This window comes from Xenopus laevis, chromosome 2S (genome assembly GCF_017654675.1).
Source record: "Xenopus laevis strain J_2021 chromosome 2S, Xenopus_laevis_v10.1, whole genome shotgun sequence".
NCBI classification, from domain to species: domain Eukaryota; kingdom Metazoa; phylum Chordata; class Amphibia; order Anura; family Pipidae; genus Xenopus; species Xenopus laevis.
The window spans coordinates 160,503,488-160,520,728 of record NC_054374.1 but is presented as its reverse complement, the minus strand read 5'-3'; the positions used below and the strand labels follow the sequence as shown (position 1 = coordinate 160,520,728).

The 17,241-nt window shown below is 42.3% G+C and overlaps 1 protein-coding gene across 1 annotated transcript in view; it reads left to right on the top strand.

The window, feature by feature from the left end:
* Nucleotides 1-5,854: 5,854 nt before the first annotated feature.
* The window catches only part of gab2.S (GRB2 associated binding protein 2 S homeolog), a 93,828-nt gene continuing 82,441 nt past the window's right edge, over nucleotides 5,855-17,241 (top strand). Inside the window, exon 1 of the mRNA XM_018250375.2 lies at nucleotides 5,855-6,427. Within this exon, the coding sequence (XP_018105864.1) occupies nucleotides 6,356-6,427 (72 nt within the window). The 5' untranslated portion in view covers nucleotides 5,855-6,355. The remainder of the gene's footprint in view (nucleotides 6,428-17,241) is intronic.

Genomic DNA, 17,241 nt, shown 5'->3' with positions numbered 1-17,241 from the left:
CTGCAAGTTGGAGTGATATCACCCCCTCCCTTTCTCCCCCCAGCAGCCAAACAAAAGAACAATGGGAAGGTAACCAGATAGCGGCTCCCTAACACAAGATAACAGCTGCCTGGTATATATAAGAACAGCACTCGATAGTAAAATCCAGGTCCCACTGAGACACATTCAGTTACATTGAGAAGGAAAAACAGCAGCCTGCCAGAAAGCATTTCTCTGCTAAAGTGCAGGCACAAGTCACATGACTGGGGGCAGCTGGGAAATTGACAAAATGTCTATCCCCATGTCAGATTTCAAAATTGAATATAAAAAAATCTGTTTGCTCTTTTGAGAAATGGATTTGAGTGCAGAATTCTGCTGGAGTAGCACTATTAACTGATACCTTTTGAAAAAAACATGTTTTCCGATGACCGGATCCCTTTAAGGCTAAAATTAGTCAAAAACTGTGTCCAGTAAGACTTCCACAGAGAATAACGATCCCTTTAATAATATCAGCCATATTACATTCCGAAATGATAAATACAAAGGCCCAAACAGAGATAAAAATGTTTAAGGTTAATTATTACACGACCACCCTGATGGCAAAGCTGATGGCTGTTCCACCCATGTCCATCACTGCTGAAAGGAAAACAAACATTATCATATCGGGCTAAAGCTTAAGGGTAAGGGTAATAATCTCCCTGAACTGCCTTCACGCTGGCTAGAATCAAAATCGCCGCCGGGATGGCACTTGGAGCGCTTTGTTTTCCAAAGTTGCCCGAAGTCACCTCACAAGGAAACTTCGGGCGACTTCAGAAACCCGAAGCGATCCGACTGCCATCCCATCGGCTATTTACATTGTAGCCTGTGGGAAGGCAGTTCAGGGAGATTATTTGCCCGAAGAAGAAGTGATTTGTCACTGGGCGACTAAGCTCCCGAAATAGCAGCATGTGTCTCTGCCCTAAACGTTAATGGAAATAGAGGTTCAGCCTCTACCGAGTCCTTGCCTATAGCCAGAGCTCTTCTGAGCTGCCCTGGAACTATTAAGAAGGGGTTGGATGGTGTTTAGCAAAGGAGGGAATAGAGCCTTCCTCTGGATCAACTGGCAGTTAGGCAGGTTATTTATAGACTTAAAAGGTTGAACTTGATGGACGTGTGTCTTTTTTCAACCTAACTATGTTACTAGGTAAACAAAAGTGCCACCTGCTGGTCATTGCTGCTGTCCACCTGACAGTTGGAAGTCTACAGAAGAAGAGCAAAGTCTTGTGATGTTGCTGCTGCGCATTTGTTATTTTTCTTCCCTTTTCTAAGCAGAGCAACATCACAAGGCTTTCCTGTTCTTTTGAAATTTTCTCTTCCCGACTGTTATAGGTGGTTGGCAGAACTGACCACCAGGGGGTGCTTTTATTTTAGCAGTTTAAGGGGCAGATTTATCTAAAGTTTTTTTTGGGTACGTCGACCATCGAAACGGCCAAATTGGACTTTTGACTCGATTCGAATTGCAAATACTTTGAATATTCGACCATTCGAAAATGGAAGTACTGTCTCTTTAATAAACTCCGACTTCGCCACTTTAAACCTGCCGAATTGCTATGTTAGCCTATGACCTCCTAGAACCCAGAGCCAAAATTTGGCTAAGTTTTAAAAAGTCGATGTTTTATTTTTTGAAAATTGTTTCAATCGAACGATTTTACTTTGACCGAAAACAGACAAAAAATTCAAAAATTGAAAAAGAAAAGTTCGACTATCGAATTTGGCCAATTCAATGGTCGAATTTCGAAGTTCAACCCTTGATCAATCTGCCCCTAGATGTCAATATCTTGAATTCTAGAAAAACAATAATTAGTGTAAATTGCAAAAGTGCTCAGGAAAGCACTCTAATCAGTTTTACTTCTTTAAAATGGGCTTACATCAATTTTACATTCACTTATTTTAAAGGTTAACTTTTTCTTTAAGCCTTCAACGAGAATTAGGAACAATAGATATAAAAGGAGAGAAAAAAAAACTTCTAAAAATAAATTGAAAATGTCTTATTTCAGCAAATATTTTATCATTAGTGGCAAAAATAGCTCAGCTGATCTTTTTTTTAATGAATGGGAAACCATAAGGCAATGACTCCTATGGGAAGTAGGGGTCACAGGCTCTTGAGCAATCTGGATACCCATAATATCAGCCAGACTCCAAAAAGAGTGTTCCCTAAATATGACACAAGTGTCACAGTATGTTACATGAAAAGTGGAAGGAAATGAAGCAACTACTGAGATATTGGATGTGATTTCTAAAGAGCTACGATATTTAAGTAGTACTGGATAGTAATGGGCGAATTTGGGGCGTTTCGATCCACAGGGCAGAGACACACAAGAAGGAAAAATTTGCGAAACGGCGCCGGCGTCTCGTTTTGGACGCCGGCGTCCGTTATGGATGCCGGCGTCCATTTTTGGCGAAATTGCGCCGGCAGTTTTGCGAATTTATTCTTCTCGTGTGTCTCTGCCCTTATTGAAGTGCAAGTGCCAGCACATTCGGCTGTAGGGAGTGTTTGGGAATTGTACTTCAACAAGGATTAAAGGAGAAGGAAAGGTTAAAAGTAAGTAAGCCTTATCAGAAAGGTCCATCTAAATATACCAGTAAAACCCCAAAGTAATGTTGCTCTGAGTCCCCTGTCAAAAGAAACAGTGCATTTCTTTCCTACTATTGTGTACTCATGGGCTTCTGTGTCAGACTTCCTGCCTTCAGCTCAAACCTCATTGCCCTGGGCGTGAGCATGCTCAGTTTGCTCCTCTTCCCCCCCCCCCCCTTCCCTTCTCTACTGTAATCTGAGCCCAGAGCAGGGAGAGACTCAGGCAGGAAGTGATGTCACACCACATTAATACTGCAGCTCCTATTCTAAACAAACAGAGAGTTTCTAGAGCTTTTTACTCAGGTATGGTAAAACATTCTACAGAATAAATATAGCATTCTAGCTTGCACTATTGCAGCTAATCTATTGGCAATAAAATGCCTCCGTAGCTTTCCTTCTCCTTTAAAGGGTGTCAGTTTGGGTTACGGCTGAACAGTAACTTCACTGGACGTAGTACAGGTATGGGACCTGTTATCCGAAAAGCTCAAGACCTGGGATTTTCTGGATAACGGATCTTTCAGTAATTTGGAACTTCACACCTTAAGTCTACTAGAAAATCACAGAAAAAAACAATCATTTTATAAATATTTGAATTATTTAGATAAAATACAGTCTATAGGAGATGGCCTTTCCATAATTCAGAGCTTTCTGGAGGGTTTCCAGATAATGGATCACATACCTGCAGGGCAGCCATCAGGGGGGACAAGTGTCCTGGGCCCGGCAGTGCTGCTATTTTGAGAGCCGGGCCCCCCTTGAAAGCGCCGAAGCCGTGCAGCCATTTTTGAAGTCCCAAACAGGCGAAATGCGGAAGTGCCGAAAAGCTGAACAGCCGAAGGACCGGAAGCCACAAAAACAGCCGAAGCCGAACTCCCGAAGTTTCGAAAAGACCCGAAGTCACGAAAGGAGGCGAAATTGAAGTACTGAAGCCATGAGTTCAATTCCTCTGAACACCAATTTGTGTTTTTTTTGTTTTTTTTAATCCCCTGGCCACCAATGTATTATTTTAATATTCTATAGGCACCTACCACCAATGTTTTTTTGTTTTTTTTTTAAATTTGGGGGCCCCAATTTTTTGTAACTTGTAAGGGGGGCCCTGGCGCCAATGTTTTTTTTTAAAAAAAAATTTTGGGGCCCCAATTTTTTGTAACTTGTAAGGGGGGCCCTGGCACCAATGTTTTTTTTAAAAAAAAATTTTGGGGCCCCAATTTTTTGTAACTTTTGAAGGGGGGCCCTGGCGCCAATGTTTTTTTTTAAAAAAAAAATTTGGTGCCCCAATTTTTTTAACTTGTAAAGGGGGCCCTGGCACCAATGTTTTTTAAAAAAATATTCTTTGGAGCCCCAATTTATTTTAACATGTAAGGGGGGCCCTGGCACCAATGTTTTTTTTTAAAAAATATTCTTTGGGGCCCCAATTTTTTTTAACTTGTAAGGGGGGCCCTGGCGCCAATATCTTTTTAAAAATTATTCTTTAGGGCCCCAATTTTTATTTTACTTGTAAGGGGGCCCTGGCACCAATGCTTTTAAAAAAAATTCTTTGGGGCTCCAATTTTTTTTTTACTTGTAAGGGGGGCCCTGGCACCAATGCAATTTTGTTGTACGGGGCCCTGTGATTTCTAATGGCGGCCCTGTATATGCAGTCCCCATTGTGTGCTAAGGTCCTGGCCAGTGAACCTTATTTGGACCATTGGGAGTGATTTATAAGGACCAAATGTTAGTGGAAATATTTGGTGGGTGATGGAACAGGTCAGTCCTTGGTTGTGTTTGTAAACAGACAGGCTGGCGGCATCTCCCAAATAAAGTGCAGGGGCCTCTCCTTTGTACCCACTGCTGAGCTGAGAAATTGTCCTACTGTTAAAAGATCTTTCTTGTTCATAAGTAAAACAAAAAACAAACATGGACAGGCCTGAAAAAAATCAGCTTTTCTTATTGATTTAAAGGTGAGAATATGGCCACTAGATGGCGCTGAAACTAAATATAAACTGAACTTGATAAGCAGCAGTGAAATTGTGCAGCACAAGTGCAGATCAATGGGTGTACAATGCTTAAACACACACACACTAACGTAATGCATTTGGGTCTTCTCGCTGCACTCTCATGCACACTAAATTGCCTGCCTCCTTATCTGATAGTAACAGATAGGCTGCAGACTGCAGTGACTTCTGAACAGCCATGCTGGATGTACTGAACATGCCCTGCTGCTCCTCTAGTGCAGATTTATTCCAATGCAATGGCAGTGTCTGAGTATATGTTGCCCTTAAAGGGGAACTATTGCAAAAATGAAAATTTAATATAAGCTTCCTCATACTGAAATAAGAAACTTTCTAAATACAATCAATTAAAAATTCTGTACTGTTTATCTTCACTATTCCTCTCTCAGCATCTGATTCTGTCTTCATGCAGCAGTTGGGTGTCAGATATTCATTGACAGTTAGATCCAATATATCTTATAGGGGGGCTCCTTTTGCCTAGAAGATGTATTAGAGCTCACTCTATTAAACTCACCAGACATCATGTCTCTCTACATGCAGGATTTGTGCAAAAGGCAGTTATTTTGTTACATTTTGTTTGTACTGGAATCAGTTATTTGAGTGAGCTCTAATTCATCTGCTAGGAAAGGACCCCCCTATAAGATATATTGGATCTAACTGTCAATGAATATCTGACACCCAACTGCTGCATGAAGACAGAATGAAGAGAAACAGATGCTGAGAGAGGGAGAGTGAATATAAACTTGATTATTTCAGAAACAATGCAGAATATTTAATTGATTGTATTCAGAAAGTTTCTTATTTCCGTATGCCGAAGCTTATATTAAATTTTCATTTTCGTGCTAGTTCCCCTTTAAGGGCAACATAACAGCAGTTGGGCGAAATACAAGTGAAGATAAACTTGATTATTCCAGAAACGATGCAGAATATTTAACTGACTTTATTTAGAAAGTTTCTTATTTCAGTATGTTGAAGCTTATATTAAATATCCATTTTTGCGAAAGTTCCCCTTTAACGATGAACCACCCCTAATGATTTCTCTGTAGGGCCCATTATATATAGGGACCCCCTAAAGTCCCCTGCTATTAGGATATAGATCCCTGTGGTTTCTGACCTCACTAATTCCCATTGGGCTTTATTTAAATCCATTTCTGTTCTGGGCTGTGCTTTAGGCTTGGGGGGGGGTGTGGTTTAACCACTTGATAACCTGACTCAGCAAAGGCGTTGTCAAACTCCCTGCCACCCCAAGGGTTAAAAACCCCAGCTGGGGCCACGCCCACTCCAGAAATATGGGTGTGGCTAGGCTGCCCTGCTGTGGGAGACATAGGCAGTTTCCTGCTTCCTAATAAAGCAGCTGTGACTGAGACAAGAGGGGACAGCGGTGACTGTTCAGCCCAGGAGGAAGGCACAGTGAGGGGGACTGTCTGCTGCTACAGAGGGGCTACTGTCCTACTGTCTGTGGCTCTGGGACTCCCCCACTCATGCTGCTCTAACTGCAGGGAAGAGACTGGGACCTCCTGATGGCACTTTAATTGCAGGGAACCGATAAAGGTGCCCCCTATGGAACTATAACTAAAAGCAACCCCCTAAAGGTACAGCGAGTGCAGGGAGAGACTGGGACCCCCTGATGGTACAGTGAGTGCAGGGAGAGACTGGGACCCCCTGATGGTACAGTGAGTGCAGGGAGAGAAGAGGAGGGAGCTGGAGCCGGTGCCGGTTGAGGTCTCAATGCTGCAGGAATAACAGAGCAACAAGGAGGCGCTTTATCCCCAGGATGAGCGGAGGAGAAGTCATTCACTGCGGCTGGCTCAGAAAATCCCCCCCGGAGAAGAAACTACGCAGATATGTGAGTGTGGGGGATCTTGGGCAGAGATGGGATTCTGTTGGGTAGTGAGAACCGACAGTGCTCGGTGTATGTGGGGGGGGGGGGTGGGGGGGGGTGCACCTGTCACAGGTGCTCAGAACTCAAACTGTAAACACAGGCAGAGAGGGAGGAGCCTCATTAACCTGGTGTGTGCCGGAGGCTGGTTGTGACCCAGTGGGGGCAGCAGCTTTAAGGGACAGGGCACACAGGCAGATTCGGGGAGATTAGTCGTCTGGCGACAAATCTCCTCTTCTTCGGGGCGACTAATCTCCCCAAACTGCCTTCCAGCTGGCAATTTTCCTCGTGAGGCAAATTCAGGCAACTTTGGAAAACTAATCGATCCGCTTGCCATTCAGCCGGCGATTTACATGGCAGGAAGACAATTCGGGGAGATTAGCCGCCCCAAAGAAGAGAAGATTTGTCACCGGACGACTAATCTCCCCGAATCTGTGTGTCCTGACCCCAACGCTTTGCGCTGACGCGATTTTGCTTTTCGCTTTTTCTTCTTCCATCTGAGCAGGTGTTCCGGCCAGTGACGTCACAGAGGCAGGTGGTGGGGGGGAGAGAGAAAGCGCCTGTACCCCATGAGACTCTAATATCTTTATTCTAATCATTATTATTAGTCTGATAGACGAGATCTACATACTGAGCTTTGACTGTGTGTGAGTGTGTAGTGAGTGAATAGTAAGTACATTTATCACTTTATTGCCGACCTGCAGGGGGATTGTAGTTCAGCAATAGCTGGAGGGCTGCAGGATGGGCATTTCCCACTCCCTTTATATAAATAATGCAACACTGAGAGTCCTGAGTGTTATTAGAACATGTGTGTAACGTATGGGCCTCGGGGGAAATAGATTTTAACCCTTATTAACGTTAATAAAGGAATTGCTTATCATCAGGGCTGACACAGTTTGGAGATTATTAAAGGTTCCTAAAATGAGGGGATTGTCCTTTAGGGCAATATAACAAACCATCCCCTCTGTCTGCATTTAGGTTCCCGGCAGAGATATATATGGTATTCTGAATATTAGTGAAGGGAAAGATATTGTAATATTTATTTTGCTTTGCTAATGGAGCATCTGATAATCCCTCGGCTCCACTTGTCAGCTCTTGGGTTGTTTTTGTTATTTTTAATTTCTGCAGCAGTTGCCGGATAGACTGGACAAACAATGGTGTGTGATGCATTGGGTTGCCCCCTCGCCCCTTTAAAACCAAAATCCACAGCCTGCTTGGCTAATTAGCAATTCATTTAGATGCATGCTGCAGACTGAACGGATTTATGTGCAGCTATGCATCATGCATCTAAAACAATTGCTAATTAGCCAAGCAGGCTGTGGATTCCATATGTGTTCAGTTTTAGGGCTCTTACTCACTTGCGTTCTGACCTGCGCTCCCCTGCGTTCCGTTTTTTGGCGTTCAGCCACAGGGGAGCGCAGGAATAGACGCATTTCATTATTTCAAATGGGGCTGTACTCACTCAGGCGCGTGTAGGCGACGAACGCAGGAAAAATGCAGCATGTTGCGTCTGAACCTGCGTTCGGCGCCGACACGCACCTGAGTGAGTACAGCCCCATTTGAAATAATGACATGCGTCTATTCCTGCGCTCCCCTGCGGCTGAACGCCAAAAAACGGAACGCAGGGGAGCGCAGGTCAGAACGCAAGTGAGTAAGAGCACTAAGGGCTCTTACAGATGAGCGGTTTTAGCTGCGCTCCCCTGCGTTCCGGTTTCATGCGTTCAGCCGCAGGAGAAGACGCACTGAATTCTTTTCAATGGGGCTGTACTCACACAGACGCATGTAAGAGCCGAACGCAGGTTGGGACGCAGCATGTTGCATTTTTCCTGCGTTCGGCGCTTACATGCGTCTGTGTGAGTACAGCCCCATTGAAAAGAATTCAGTGCGTCTACTCCTGTGGCTGAACCCATGAAACTGTAACGCAGGGGTGTGCAGCTAAAAACGCTCATCTGTAAGAGCCCTTAGTGCTCTTACAATGGGCGGTTTTACCCGCGCTCCCCTGCGTTACGCTTTCTTCCGTTCAGCCACAGGGGAGCGCAGGAGTAGACGCGCTCAATTATTGTACTCACAGAGACGCATGTATGAGCCAAACGCAGGTGAAATGCAACATACTGTGTCCCACCTGCGTTTGTCGCTTACATGCGTCTGTGTGAGTACAGCCCCCTTCACAATAACTGAGTGCGTCTACTCCTGCGCTCCCCTGTGGCTGAACGGAAGAAAGTGAAACGCAGGGGAACGCAGTTAAAACCGCGCGTGTGTATGGGCCCTTAAAGTGGTGACGCACCCCCATGCAAAGACTGTTTTGGGATCAGCCATTATTATGTGCCGTGTCCCTGCTGCCTTCACCCTTGATGGACAAGCTGATTTCTCGTCTAATTTCCGAATTTGCTATTTATTAGACTGAAGCTTTTCACTTTCCCTTGGTTTGGTTATTTTCTGGCACTGGTATGGGTGTGTGGCCCATAATTAAAGCTTTTCCTTTAGTCCCTCCCCCCCTACAGCTCACTCTGGATCCCAGCATCCCCATTGACTGGTTATTCCATAACTGACCTTGATGGATTGTTCTTTTTGGTAAAAATCAGTAATATTTAATATATAAACTCCCGAACTTGCCCTTGTTAATGAATGGAGATCACCTGCACCCGTAGGTGCACTTATCACTTGAAAGCCCTGTATATTGTATATCAACTGACCTATAATTGCACATTTCCTTAGGGATGGTTGGGGGGACAATTACAAATGTTTTGTTGTCCACTCAATAAGCTGAAGTGGGTGACATAACCTGTGGAATTATATTAACTATAATGTATATCATGTTTTGTGCTTCTGTACCAGCCCAAGGCAACCACAGCCCTTTAGCAGTAAAGATCTGTGTCTCCAAAGATGCCCCAGTAGCTCCCCATCTTCTTTTCTGCTGATTCACTGCACATGCTCTGTGCTGCTGTCACTTACTGAGCTTAGGGAGCCACTCACAATATACAGTACACATAGAATAGAAATGTCACAATATAAGGCTGATTAGTAATTAATACAGATAATTACTACATGGCAGCACAGAAACCAGTGCAATTAGCATCAGAATTTAATAATCAGCAAACCTGTAGCATCAGCTTATATTACAGGGGAAGCTCCTTTTCTGCTGGATAATTAGTGACGAGCCCTAAGCTTAGCTTCTCAACAGCCAATCAGAGCCCACTGAGCATGTGAGTGTCACAGACACTTTCCAAGATGGTGACCCCCTGTGACAAGTTTGAAGTCCTGGATCATTGCTGCTATTGACAAGCTCAAACTTTAGCCTCGTGCAATAAGTTCACTATATAAAATATGGCATTTTTAGCCACATTAATTTTTAGGGTTTAGTTCTCTTTTAAAGGGAACTGTCCCTGTAGGTATAAGGGCCTGTCATGTGTATATAGCCTTTAGGCTAGGGCCACACGGGAAGATTCAGGGAGATTGGTCGCCTGGCGACTAATCGCCGTGTCTTTGAGGCGACTTATCTCCCTGAATGGCTTGCTGGTATCTCGCACCCGATAGCGCTAAAGTCGCCTGCGCCTATTCACAAGCGGCGATACGTTTTTCAAAGTCGCTTGAAATTGCCTCATGAGGCAGGGTGAGCAGATCTGATAGTCCAGCCACGACTGGTACTGATGTATTTAAAGGAATAAAGGCTTATGAATATGGCAGAAACAGGGTGTGCAGGTCAGGCTGGTAAAGATGTTCTGCACCCCCAGTTCACTGCTGGATTTCGCTGTAAGTTATATCAGGGCTGCGCTGTGCTTAAGGGGTTCCTGCCTGAGTTTCACTTTATTCTTTATCTTCTGTGGAGCTGCACTGACCTGGGGGGGAGGGATCTTGTTACCGTTAGAGTATAGGTTACTAATAACCCAGAGGAGGGTGGGTGATAAGAGAGCAGACAAAAAGAAGGTAAGTGGATACGTAAGGCACTTGTTTGTGCTCAATCGCTTGGTGCTGCCTTTATTCCCAGTTCTATCAACTTACTATTAGTGATGGGCGAATCTATTTGGCAGGTGCGAATTTGCGCGTTTCGCCACCGGTGAATAAATTTGCGAATTTTCCGCGACAATTGACAGTTGTCAACATTTTTTGATGCCGGCGACAGAATAGACACTGGTGACAATGTAGACTAATTGTCGGCAGCATCAAAATCAGCGTTTCGCAAATTTTACGCCCGTTTAGCGAATTTCGTGAGAAATTCGCAAAATTTGTGGCGAAGCGAAACGGGACAAATTCGCCCATCACTAATTACCATGTGGATCAGACTTGTAGTGTGCCATGGGCTGATTATCCACTATACAACATATCGGGGGCACTTCTTCCTCTTGGTGTAAAAGGGCCAATTCTATTCTCCTCTTGGGCAGCCCTGCTGTAATTCCATAGGTTTGATCTGATAGCCTCACTTTTGTTTAAAGGACATATAAAGCCTACATTTTCTACTACATAGATGAGTTGGGCATATCTTCCCCACCCAAGCCACATTATTTATACTGCACATACCCCCTCCATTTCCCAGCGCCATCACATGCATGCATAGCAGCTTTCATCCGGTGTAACATTGAGACATGTATGCTGTAAAGTTCATGCAATGCAGAATGCAGCTTTACACAGGCACAACATACTTTGATAGAAAGTGCTGCTGGGGTTGAGCAGTGTAATGGTCCATTGACTTTACTGTGGGACGGAATTGTCACTGGCGTCAGAACTGTAGCCGGCGCCAGAATTGTTGCCGGTGTCAAAAAACAATTTGACGCCGGCGTCAAAATTCACGTTTCGACATTTTCGCGAATTTCATGGGGAATACGAAAATTTTTCTGTGACGCAAAACGGGAGAAATTTGCCCATCACTACTTATTTGCATACGCAAATTAGGATTTCTAATTCGGTTCGGCCGGACAGAAGGATTCGGCCAAATCCTGCTGAAAAAGGTTGAATCCCGAACCAAATCCTAGGTGCATCCCTACTTTCCTAGCCCCTTTAATGCTTTATACGTAATTATCCATGATGCTACAGTAGCACATTCCTATAGTCGGAGTCAGAGCCACGTAGAAATTCCTATAGTCGGAGTCAGAGCCACGTAGCAATTCCTATAGTCGGAACCACGTAGCAATTCCTATAGTCGGAGTCAGAGCCACGTAGCAATTCCTATAGTCGGAGTCAGAGCCACGTAGCAATTCCTATAGTCGGAGTCAGAGCCACGTAGCAATTCCTATAGTCGGAGTCAGAGCCACGTAGCAATTCCTATAGTCGGAGTCCGAGCCACGTAGCAATTCCTATAGTCAGAACCCCCGGGCAGAATTGGAAACCTTTTAAGTCTGTTCTTCCCTTATGACGTTGCTGATGGAAGAGGTTAAGTCTGTGTGTGATATACTGACTCCTGGCCAGTTATTGGCACGTCCATTAGTTGTAATATTTTTTTTTTTGGGGGGAGGGGGGTCTGGGACCCCTCAGGGAATTAGCAGATTAGAGAGCCTGTGAGACCTCCATCAATACAGGCCGTGTCTCATCGTCGTGTCTAGTGGGATCAATACCGACCTGATCTTCTTTCAGGCACTTGCAGCCTAATGTTCTGTGTGAGATGCTTATTAACCACTTCTACGCTGGAGTAACTTTCATTTCAGCCCTTGAGTCTGTGGGAGTCGTGATAGAAGGATCGAGTAAAAATGTAACAATGGCAGGTGTATGAGCTCAAAATATTCCGAGTACAGTGGTGTTGTTTCCTCTGTCTTACTTCACTTTCTGACCCTGGTCACTGAGAGAACTGATCCTGGCAAGAGAGTAATAAAGTAGTGATTATGCAAAAACTCATATATATCACTCCGAGTTCATGTCTTCCTTTGCATAATTGAGTTAAAGAGACTTTTTACAGGGACACGTAGAAAGAGAACTGGCCCTTGGTCCTTATAGGGCCACAGTTAGATCGTTGCATCTCTACAATCTATCCTCTCCTACTTCCATATGAAACTCCTCCAAAAAAAAAACCCCATTCAGCTCATGGTGCAAATAATCATCGCTCCCCTTGCCCTATATATTTATATTACATTTTAAAGGAGAAGGAAAGTTACCAAAGCAGTTTATTGCCAATAGATTAGCCACAATAGTACAAGCTATAACACTATATTTATTCTGCAGAATGCTTTACCATACCTGAGTAAACAGTAAGTTCTCTGTTTGTTTAGGATAGCAGCTGCCATATTAGCTTGGTGTGACATCACATCCTGCCTGAGTCTCTCCCTGCTCACTCATAGCTCTGGGCTCAGATTACAGCAGGAAGGGGAGGAGGGAGAGAGGAGCAAACTGAGCATGCTCAAGCCCTAGCCCTGGAGGTTTAAGCTGAAAACAGGAAGTCTGATACAGAAGCCCATGAGTACACAATAGAAGGAAAGAAATGTGGTGTTTATTTTGACAGAGGACTCAGAGCAGCATTACTTTGAGGTAGAGTCCTGCAGCAGGTTGGGTCGGGTTACCCACAAAAACCCGTAGTACCCTGTGGATTGCGGGTATAGACGCGGGTCGGCGGTTGTGCCGGTCGGGTCCAAGCGGGTAAGAATGCGGGTCCGGGTTGTGGTTTGCTGGTTACGGGTACGGGTCGGGTACGGGTTCCAAAAAATGGACCAGCGCAGGACTTTACTTTAAAGGGTTTACTGGTGGATTTATATAGACCTTTCTAATAAAGCTTACTTACTTTTAGCCTTTCCTTCTCCTTTAAAGGGGTGGCTCACCTTTAAGTTAACTTTAATATGTTATGGAATGGCCAATTCTAGGTAACTTTTCAATTAGTCTTTATTATTTATTTTTTTTATAGTTTTTGAATTGTTTGCGTACTTCTTCTGAATCTTTCCAGCTTTCAAATGGCGGTCACTGACCCCATCTAAAAAACAAATTCTCTGTAAGGCTACAAATTTAATGTTATTGCTACATTTTATTACTCCTCTTTCTATTCAGGCCTCTCCTATTCCTATTCCAGCCTCTTACTCAAATCAATTTGTGGTTGCTAGGGGAATTTGGACCATAGTTACCAGATTGCTTCAAAGGAGAATTGAAGAGCTGCTGTATAAAAAACGAAATACCTCAAAAACCTTCAATAATAAAAAAATGAAAACCTATTGCAAATGGTCTCAGAATATCACTCTCTATATTATACTAAACGTTACATGTTATTGGTAGCCGATATTAGAAAGCAGTTGCCGCCTATGAATCAGCTGAGAAATATTCCAAACCCAGAGGATTTCAGTATATTCAATTTTTTTGGCCGAAGATGCAGCTGAGATCATGTAAGTCTGGAGCAATTGAGTTCCCCAGCAGGGCCAGGGCTGCAGATGGAATTCACTCCTTGATGGTTGTTAGGAAATCCTGTCATTGGAGGGATAAACACTCGCACCCCACCCAGATAAGCAGAGAGCGAGGGTGGGGTACGGCATCTTCCAGATGTTTCACTGGGGCCTGGGAGAGGCCAGAGACCTTCTAACTGTTATTTATAAGTGTTATATATCTCACTATATATATCATTATATATCTCACTATATATTTCACTATATAACTCATTGTATAACAACTCATTGTATAACAACTCATTGTATAACAACTCATTGTATAACAACTCATTGTATAACAACTCATTGTATAACAACTCATTGTATAACAACTCATTGTATAACAACTCATTGTATAACAACTCATTGTATAACAACTCATTGTATAACAACTCATTGTATAACTCTCTATATATCTCTCTATATATCTCTCTATATATCTCACTATATATATCATTATATATCTCACTATATATTTCACTATATAACTCATTGTATAACAACTCATTGTATAACTCATTTTAAAACTCATTGTATAACTCATTGTATAACTCATTGTATAACTCATTGTATAACTCATTGTATAACTCTCTATATATATCTCTCTATATATCTCTCTATATATCTCTCTATATATCTCACTATATATCTCACTATATATCTCACTATATATCTCACTATATATCTCACTATATATCTCACTATATAACTCACTATATATCTCACTATATATCTCTCTATATATCTCACTATATATCTCACTATATATATCACTATATAACTCACTATATATCTCACTATATATCTCATTAAATATCTCACTATATATCTCACTATATAACTCACTATATAACTCACTATATAACTCACTATATAACTCACTATATAACTCACTATATAACTCACTATATAACTCACTATATAACTCATTATATAGTGAATAAAGTACCCCCTCTTGTAAAATATAAGGATATTATAAGTTACCGAGGAGTTACATAACCATATAAAAATACGAGGCTGAAGGCCGAGTGTTTTTATACAGGTCATGGAACTCCGAGATAACTTCTAATATCCTCATATTTTGCAACTGGGGGTACTTTATTTATTATAATACACATGTTTTAGGGAGTCATGTGACAGAAATGACATCAGAACTCACCGTTTATAAGGATATAATTTACAAGATATTCATGGCTTTTGTGTATTATATAACTCTCTATATATCTCTCTATATATCTCTCTATATATCTCACTATATATCTCACTATATATCTCATATATCTCACTATATATCTCACTATATATCTCATTATATATCTCACTATATATCTGGCTCTTCATACCTTAAAGGGGTGGTTCACCTTTAATTTAACTTTTAATATGTTATAGAATGTCAAATTCTAAGCAACTTTTTAATTGGTCTTCATTTTATTTTTATAGTTTATAAATTATTTGTCTTCTTCTTCTGACTCTTTCCAGCTTTCAAATGGGGGTCACTGACCTCATCTAAAAAACAAATGCTCTGTAAGGCTACAAATGTATTGTTATTTTATTATTCATCTTTTTATTCAGGCATTTTCCTATTCCATATTACAGTCTCTTATTTAAATCAATGCATGGTTGCTAGGGTATTTCGAACTCTAGTGACCAGATCTATGAAACTGCAAACTGGAGAGCTGCTGAATAAAAAGCTAAATAACCCAAAAACCACAAATAATAAAAAAAATGAAAAATAATTTTTTCTAAAAGTGTCTCGGAATATCCCTTTCTATATCATACTAAACGTTAACTCAAAGGTGAACAACCCTTTTAAGTCTACTAGAAAATCACGTTAAATAAACAAGGTCTCAAACCAAACCCAGTTAGCCCTGTCCCTTTTTAGGGGTTCTGCTCAAATTGAAACAGTGTTAGGATATGGACACCTTTTGGCCTACTGACCTGCCAGAAGGTCTTGAGTTGGACCCTGAACCTTGTGGGCTACAGGCGAAATTGAAGTCCTGAAACCACAAGTTCAATTCTACTGAACACCAATGTGTGTTTTTTTTATTTTTTTTAATCCCCTGGCCACCAATGTATTATTTTAATACTCTATAGGCCCCTGCCACCAATGTTTTTTTTAAAAAAAATATTCTCTGGGGCCCCATTTTTTTTTTAATAAAAACTTGGGTAAAATCAAAAATGTTTTTAATATACTTAATTAGGCTTTGCAGCTCTCTTGGCTTCCACTGATTAGTTACCAGGCAGTAACCAATCAGAGACGTGAGGGGGGAGGGCACATGGGTCATAACTGTTGCTTTTGAATCTGAGCTGAATGCTGAGGATCAATTACAAACTCACTGAACAGTTATGTCCCATGTGGGCCCCCTTATAGTCACTGACTAACTCAGAGTTAGAGAGCTGAAAAGCAGGAAGTAGTGTTCTGGCTATTATGTTACACATCCAGTCACTCCAGACTTTATACATAAAATTTTTGGCTAACTAACTATATTAGATACATTTTTTATTTTGCACAGCCTGTCTATTTACCCAGTTTTTATTTTTATACTGAACTGTTCCTTTAAGGCACAATATGTCTCAATATATTGATAATGGGGTGAGTGTAAAGGACCGCTTGTATTTATCTGTAGGAATTTTGTGGTCACAAACTCATTGCACCCCCGCTTAAAGGAGAACTAAACCCCTCAATGAGGAAAAACCCCATCCACTACCCTCAATAGTGCCTCCCTTTGCTTCCTCCCCTCGTGTGAAATATGTCTGTGAATGTGAATATGTCGTATCTGTGCAGAGCAGCTCAGCGGAGCACTAGGGCATCATCTTCCCTTTCCTTCGGATCCTCGTCCTTTCGTTCTGCCAGTTACGGAGCTTTCCGTCACAGGCGCAGTTGGTACAAATACTGGACTGGCTCCAACTACACATGCTCGACACAAAGTGACCTCTCTCCTTATTCCGCTCAGTGGCTGTTCCTGAGGCTGGAGGGCCCATGGCCAATGTCTTTTCTGCTCTCATTTTTCAATGGTCCCCAGTTGTGGTTTACTATGGAACACTTGTTTGATCTTCCACTGTTCTTGTAGCTTGTTCAGAAGGATGTCAACATAGCTCTTCCCCTGTATTATATCTATATATAGCCATTCCATATATATCTATGTCAACATAGATATTACCCTCTACAAAACACAATTCAGCAGGGACAGTCCCCTAAGTTTGCTCATAGTCCGTACAGAGAGAACCATAAAACTGACAGCATAAATAGTTCCCTGTACTAAGCACAATTCAGCAGGAACAGACCCTAAGTTTGCTCATAGTCTGTACAGAGAGATCCCATAAAACTATGGCAGCATAGGTATTCCCCTGTACTAAGCACAATTCAGCAGGAACAGTCTCCTAAGTTTGCTCATAGTCTGTACAGAGAGATCCCATAAAACTATGGCAGCATAGGTATTCCCTGTACTAAGC